This window comes from Trachymyrmex septentrionalis, unplaced genomic scaffold, assembly GCF_001594115.1.
Source record: "Trachymyrmex septentrionalis isolate Tsep2-gDNA-1 unplaced genomic scaffold, Tsep1.0 scaffold126, whole genome shotgun sequence".
Lineage (NCBI taxonomy): Eukaryota > Metazoa > Arthropoda > Insecta > Hymenoptera > Formicidae > Trachymyrmex > Trachymyrmex septentrionalis.
Window position 1 is genome coordinate 1486913 of NW_017304395.1, and position 7831 is coordinate 1494743.

The 7831-nt window shown below is 32.3% G+C and overlaps 1 protein-coding gene across 2 annotated transcripts in view; it reads right to left on the bottom strand.

Moving 5' to 3' along the window:
• Window positions 1-2247: 2247 nt before the first annotated feature.
• LOC108755756 (thioredoxin domain-containing protein 11) overlaps window positions 2248-7831 on the bottom strand; it is a 21008-nt gene continuing 15424 nt past the window's right edge. The window contains exons 8-10 of one of the 2 annotated variants that reach the window (XM_018498984.1): window positions 3545-3781; window positions 3104-3297; window positions 2248-2864 (exon numbers count right to left, since the gene is read on the bottom strand). In XM_018498984.1, the coding sequence (XP_018354486.1) occupies window positions 2363-2864; window positions 3104-3297; window positions 3545-3781 (933 nt within the window). In that variant the 3' untranslated portion in view covers window positions 2248-2362. The remainder of the gene's footprint in view (window positions 2865-3103; window positions 3298-3544; window positions 3782-7831) is intronic. The other variant, XM_018498993.1, reaches the window with a different exon arrangement.

A 7831-nucleotide genomic window follows, 5' to 3' on the forward strand; every position in this document is an offset into this window, starting at 1 on the left:
CTAAGCTCCTTATTCATCTGTTTTTACATTTTCTTTTTTTTCTTTTACTAGCAACAATACCCGAATTTAAAATTATTTGCACTATGCGTTAAGAGTTTCTTCGGTATAATTAGCCACCTGGGTTACCCGCCGATCGAGATTGGTTTGACTCGTAGCATTCTTGCTACTACGGGTTTTCCGATCGACATCGACGAAATGATTCATGACATTAGTTATGACCCGCATGAATCATTAACATCGCGTCGTTACTCCTCTCTCTCCTTTTTTTTGTTAAATAATTACTTTATTCTCGAAATGGTAAATTTTAGTGGACTCTCCCCCCATCATAAAATAAAGTCAAAAGCTTTCGAGAAACACCGCCGGAACCGCCACAACCGATGAGAACGGAAACAAAGAGAGAGCTCAGATCGAGTCTAATGCTAATCGATTACATATAGAATTAAACGATCATTTTTCCACACATACACAAATTCTCCCTCCTCTCCTCTTTATAATCCCGTTAGTCCTCCTTCGCTACCTGCCTCCAAACTTTTCTCCAAACTTAACGAATTCCTCTTCTATCTCCTCATCCCTTTCCTTTGATGAGTTCAGATTCCCACTCGAGTGTTACCCAGATATCACTCCATTCTTGTTGTTTATCGTACATTTTTAAGAATGATGTGACACCTGGGGAGCATCCAGGTAGAAATATCTGAGAACACGCCTTTTCAGAATCACCTAATTTATTCCCATCGGCCCTAATCATAGACATATAGAATGGACAACCGATAACAGTGGTGGAGGTAGAAAGAAGAGTAAAGTGAGAGGAGAGGTAAATGGATGAACTTCTTTCTCTGTTTACTAAAGCTTGATTGGAGTTGGTAGGTACTGCTGGATCAACAGCATATGCCAATACTTTGACATATAACCTAACCTATATGTCAATGCTGGATTAACAGCACACTATATATCGATGATCCTAATCGAAGAAACATCCCCAGATTCACCTCTCCCTACAAGCTCTCAGCTCTCAACATCAAAACCTCTTCGTCCCTCTTCTTCTGCCTCTTCCTCTTCAATCGAATTTCTTGATAAAGTTCCTTCTCTCTACTCTAAATATTATTATCATTGAGGCAATTCTAATTCCTTGCCTTATTTTCCTAGTTTCCTCAGACTTTTGTCCTTATCGATAACGCCTATATGATTGATCCAGACTATGATCTGGATAAAAATGATGAATCCGATTCATAATTTCTAAGGTTGATTTCCTATATGCCCTTCTTTCCAATTCACCTAAATATTACGAAATCCCAGCCAAATTTTTCTTTAATTTTTATCTTTCTTCTATACTGCCATAACAAAAATAAGGTGTAAGAATAGATAAATAAACTCTTTCCGCATTCTCTCTTCCACCCCTAACACCCTGAACATACATACACCTAGCTAGTTAAGAATGTGAGCGCGTAGAATTATAATAGTTATCCGATTATTTTAAATGTATTATTTATATTTCTTAACCAAATATAACGAGCATTCATCAGAATAAATAAATATAATATCTAAATTACATAAAAAACGCGTTATTTTAGAATATATTCTTATATGTGTTTAGCAAAATATTGTAAGTAGAGAATATGAATGTTTGGAAAACACTATAAACCAATAAACCGAATTTACATAACAAGCTGTTTATTCCAAAATAAGGAAAAATTAATTAAGCTTTGTAATAATAACCTATTCGCAATAACGAGCGTTATTAGTATAAATTTGTAATGATTTTACTTTATACATATACATGAATAAATAAGAGCTCGTTTTAAATTTGTCGACTTTATTTTGTTACGTCCGGCGGAGTCCAGTTAACTTTCACAATTCTTTTCTTTCGTGGAGATCTGAAGAATTCGTCGAAATATAAAGATAGTTGCGAGCAACGAATAAATTGAGCCGATACAGCTTAAAAAGCAATACAATTTTCTCTTTCCATGAAAAAATTAAAGCAAAGACTCCAGTATCTCCTCGTAAATGTTAGCTCAAGATAAATTAAAAATCAGTGCACGTGCGCGAACGGCGGAACTAAAAGACGCCGAGGATACCCTCTTTGGACATTGCGACAAGAAAAAATTAATAATAAGTTCTGTCACACTGATCATTAAAATGTCACACTTTAGAAAATAAAAGAGTATGTAGTTATAAGTGTGTGAGACTAAGGATATATCGACTTTAATTATATACAGAAATTAAAATTATTGTTGTGATTTATTGCAATAATTATCAAAAACTGTATTTTTTACAATTTGGCATAAATCTTTTAACTGAAAGTGCCTCAAGATATCAATATTTACTTTCACATGGATATATCTTGCATTGTAAGGCGGAATCTATATCACAATTCGCTTCTTATTCTCTCTCGTTTAACAGTTGGTACATGTACAACATCCTGAGATTTATAACTTTGTTTTTCTATTTTCTCGTCTATTTTTAGCGACCTAATAGTGCTATAGTATTTAAAAAACTTTCTCTTAATCAATTGCGCCTTTTTTCGATCCTTACTAAGATCTACAGTAGAGCCCAAAATAAGATGAATATCCTTGATATGTTCTAATTTAAATAAAATGATTTTACGTTTATTGCGAGCGATTTTCTTATCTAGGAAGCTTAAATGCCGTCTTAACTTTCTGTAATTCTGTAGAAGTTGCTCGATAATATCTAAACACAGTCTTCGAGTTCTAGCGATACACTTATTCGGCGCTTCGCCAGTTCCCATCTGACAGATATTGGTCAGAGCTTCGACGTGGGAATCACCGTCCAAGTTCGCCAGCACAAAGTTCAGTAAGTTTGGAATGGTAATAGGAACAGAAAATGGAAATACAGTACTATCATCCTTCCTAAAAAAAAAGTCAGCAAAACGAAATATTATTAGAAGAAAAATGATATGTTTTAAATAAAAAAATGTTCCATATGTGAATAAAAGTCATTTATCAATGATAAAGAAAGAGAGTAATAGAAAGCAACAAAAAATGGATGAAGAATATATTTTTATACAAATTTTAAAGCACAATGAGGAAAATAACATTTAAACTAATCGCATCATGTTCAATAGTAAAATGTTTGGCAATTTACGCACCTTTTTGCAGGAAAGAATAAAATGGATGGAAAACGATTCATACTATATTCCCAAGGTAAATCATTGTTATCTCCATCAACTCTTACAAAAGTTAGATGATTCATGTTGGCTAAGTAATATGCCACTGTTAAATATACATACGATATAGCACTACAAAATCCACAGTAAGGAGAATGATACATTATAACGACGTCCTAAAAAAAGTTTAATTATATTTTGATTTATATCGTTTATAAGCAATAAAAAACGTAATAGCGATTCAATCTCTGCTTAAATATACTGCTTTTAATATGTTTTTGCTTCAAAATTTTGCAAAATATTTTATATATCCATCAATTACGATTGTTTCGTTGCAAAATTGAAACATCCATCAATATTAAGTATTGTATATTGTTCTACATTTCTCATATATAAACGGCATAAGCATTGCATATAACTGACCTTAGATGGATCCAATACAGCATCCAAAAATGTTTTTGTTGTCAGTTCTGGTACACAAATCTTTGAACGCAAATCTGCATTATTACTATTGACTTCATCAAGCAATTTCTGTGTTCTATAACGCTTTGAATTGTCTGAACGCAATGTTCGCTGTAACAAACCTTGTGTATAATTGTTTATAAAATCGACGAGAGCGTACTCACTAAACTCATGATGCATGATGTATTGACTCTCCAACTGTAACATAAAGAAATAGTCATAAAACAGAAAGAAACCACATACGCACAATTTGCAAAAAAATTAAAAAGAAACTAACAAAAACTAAATTGATATTTTAGAAACAAACATTAATAAAACTCACTGGCTGCATTCGGGAAGGGTGATATCAGTATTATTGCGTCATTCTGTCCATATTTTACATCTAATAAACAATAAAGTTAAAATAAATTAATCGCAAATCGAGTACAGACTCCAAGAAATAAAGAATAAAATAAAATAAAATAAAGAATAATCCCAGCAAATACAAATTACAGATGTTATATTACAGTTATACTGTTGAATGGGAAATTACAATTAACATGTACGTTACATGTAATTTGGTGTTTGTTGGAATAATGCTGATAGCGCGCTCCCCAAACACAGCCTTTGTTGCACAAATTGTTTTAACATATTTTGCTAAATATTAATACATGAAAATATTTGGAATCGTTAATTACAATCTGAAGTAAAAAAAGTCAAAATAGCAAATCCAATGTGTGATGACTAAATTAAAAAAATTTTACTGTAAAGTCTGTTCTTTGTAGTAATACATTTTTGGCACATACTTAAAATTAAATTTTATCTCGTGACGGATACAAGAGGGTACGACCGCCCTCGCCCTCCTCCGAACAGAAAGTTAGAATTTATTATGTAACAAAGTTTTTAAATAACATCTCGTATTATGTTAATGTATATGGGATTCCACATCAACTAGATCACCTGCATGCAAAAATCAGCACAATAAAAATAAACGGTCAAGGCCTCAAATTATTCATATGTGCATGTATTTTCGAAAGAAATGTGCTGTTTTGAGAGATCCAATATGGCGTCGAGAAGCGAACATCGCAAATGTAACATTTTTTTGCTTAAATTACTGTATTAATTCCCAATTGGTTCGAAAATAATTACTTCTAGGTTTTTCATTATTAATTATGAATCTGCTGCCAAAATTTCGAAATTCAAAATAGTAGAACCGAAAATATGGCAACCAGCGTATGAAACCTTGAGCCGTATACTTTTAGACCTTCAACCAAGCTTTTTAATCTCGAGCGTGAAGGGGTAAACTATTTTAGGTTAGTCTTAGAGAATAAGTGAATAAAAAATATTTCATCATTAATTTTCAGCAGGTGGATTGAATTTTAAATGCACGTTCAAAAATCAATTACCTGCTGAAAACTAGTGATGAAATATTTTTTATTCTAAGAGTAACTTAAAATAGTTTACCTCTTCACGCTCGAGATTAAAAGGCTTGAGAAAAGAGGTTGAAGGTCTAAGAATATAGGGCTCAAGGTTTTGTACGCTAGTCACCATATTAGATCTATTATTTTAAATTTTGAAATTTGGACAGCAGATTCGTAATCAGCAATCCCGAAAAACCTAGAAGTAATCATTTTCAAACTAATTGGAGATCAGTACAATAATTCAAACAAGAAAATGTTACATTTGCACGCTGTTCATCGCTTCTCGACGCCATATTGAATCTACTATATTAGATCTCTTAAAATGGCACATTTCTTTCGAAAGTATATGCACATCGAATAATTTGAGACCTTAAATGTTTATTTTCATGGCGCTAATTTTTGGGCACGCAGGTAACCCGGTTGACGTGAAACGTCTCACACGTATAAAAAATATATTTGGCTAATAAATGCTGAATACTAGACATATAATTTATATTTTATGATCATGATAATAATAGTAGTAATAATAATAATAGTAAATATAGTAAAGCAATAAAGTAATAAAAGTATTTAAAAAATATTTAAAATAATATCAACGACGAAAATAACATTAATAATAAGTAAATATTTACATTTCGTCCTACTGCTCTATAATTGAATGATTCTTTGGATCCGCCCTTGAATGAAATATATAGACGAGACGGGGGAACCATGAGTTACAAAAATTGAAACTCTCAAAAGTATTTATAAGATTTTTTGTTGATTTTATAATTAAAAAATTATGTATATTTAAAAGTGCACTGAATATATTTGCTAAATGTTGATTGGTTTGGGGAAAAACTGAAAACACATTTTTAAAGAAACTCAAGGTGCCCCATCATGGGTGGCGACTTTTGTGGGCAGTGTGTACCATATAGTATTCCACACATCAGAATTCTTCATGTGTGAAATTCTACATATGAACATCTCTCGGAAACAATTCTTCGAAAAGATAAGATCATGAGAGAGATTTAGTTTCAGAATATATAAAATTAATTCAGATACTAACGATATCAGTAACTGTAAAAAATTCTCTTTCTATATGTCATGAGAAGGTTAAAAACGTATTTACCATACATTCTACGATATAGCAAGTTCGATTTAATTCAGTAGTTATATTGCATGTGCACTCCGATGTATTGAGACTTTGGATACTGATTGACTTTGGATACTTACGAATAAATTCATTATAAAAAATAATATTCAGTTTTCAACATTTGCTTTAAGTGTTTCAACAAGTTAAACGAAAATATTTATAAAAATTTATTATTAGAAGAATTTCGTTGTTCATTATTCTGTTATGGTCTTAATATGAAAGTCTATGAAGTAATCTATTGATGGTGATCTTGAAATTAGATTATTTACATTGATTTTAACGAATCACTTCTCTTAGTGAGATCGAACTTAAGACCTTTGAATTACGAATTTTCTACGTTTCTACTGTGCTACATCATTTTTTCAATAGATAAATGCGTTACTTACTGTTTATTTATGTTGTAACCAACAGGTGTAATTATTTAGACATAATAAAAAATACACTTGTTAACAAAATCATCGCAACATAAGTTATAGCGTATTCGATTTACTGACTCGACCCGATTCCAAGTTAAGGTCTGTTCTTTTTAGCTGCATTTCTTGCACAGTTTCTTCTTTTGCAACTAAACAGAACAGACTATTGACTCGGAGCATGATGGAAGGAATAATATGGTGTGCTCAATTTACAAGCGTCTCTCTCTCTCTCTCTAAATCTCCGCCGTCTCTGTCCATGAATATCGCGTGAGGGGAAAAGGCTGCCAAACTGTGAAACGCTAAAAAACATAGGGCGATATTCATAGTTTGTTTTTATGTTAAAACTATCTTAAATAATGTCTTAAGATGTTAATACAACTAATACCTCGGATTGAATTATGACATCTTAGATTGTACTTAAGATAGTCTTAAATGCAAGAATCGACTATGAATACCGGCCTGTTTCGCGTCGAGAAATTGATATCGAATCTTTCCTTGTTTATGTTTCTTTTTCTATAGAAAAAGAATACACTTTATAATTGTATCGTTACGATGAATATCGGACGTCTATCGAATCCTACATTTCAAGTACACTGGGTTCATTCGGAGCGAGCTTGAGCAGCTCCTGAAAGATAAAACGAACAATACTTAAGACTGTCTTAAGTACAATCTTAAAATGTCATAAGTCAATCCGAGGATTGTATTAGCATTTTAAGACATCATTTAAAACAGTTTTAAAATAAAAACAAACTATCAATCAATATCGCCCCATGTTTTTTAGCGTTTCACAGTTGGCAGCCTTTTCCCTTCACGCAACATATATTAGGTTGTTCGGAAAGTAATTTCGTTTTTTTTAATGAAAATGAAAGACGATTTTCTGAATAAATATTTTATTGAATTATATATTGTCCATTCTGGTCCAATACCTTTTGCCATCTTTCTGGCAGTAGCATGATTCCACGCTCATAAAATTTTTGTTCTTTGCTGGCAAAAAACTGATCCAGGTGATTTTTGACTTCCTCATTTGAAGTAAAGGTTTTACCGTCTAAAAAATTTTGTAGAGACCGGAACAAATAATAATCAGAAGGTGTCAGATCTGGAGAATATGGTGGGTGTGGCAGTATATCCCATCCAAGCTGTAAAAGCTTTTGGCGAGTTACCAAACTTGTATGAGGTCTCGCATTATCTTGGTGGAACACTACACCTTTTTTATTGATCAATTCTGGCCTTTTCTGTTTAAGTGAATCATTCAATTTGTCCAGGTGATGACAGTACACTTCAGAATTGATCGTTGTGTTGT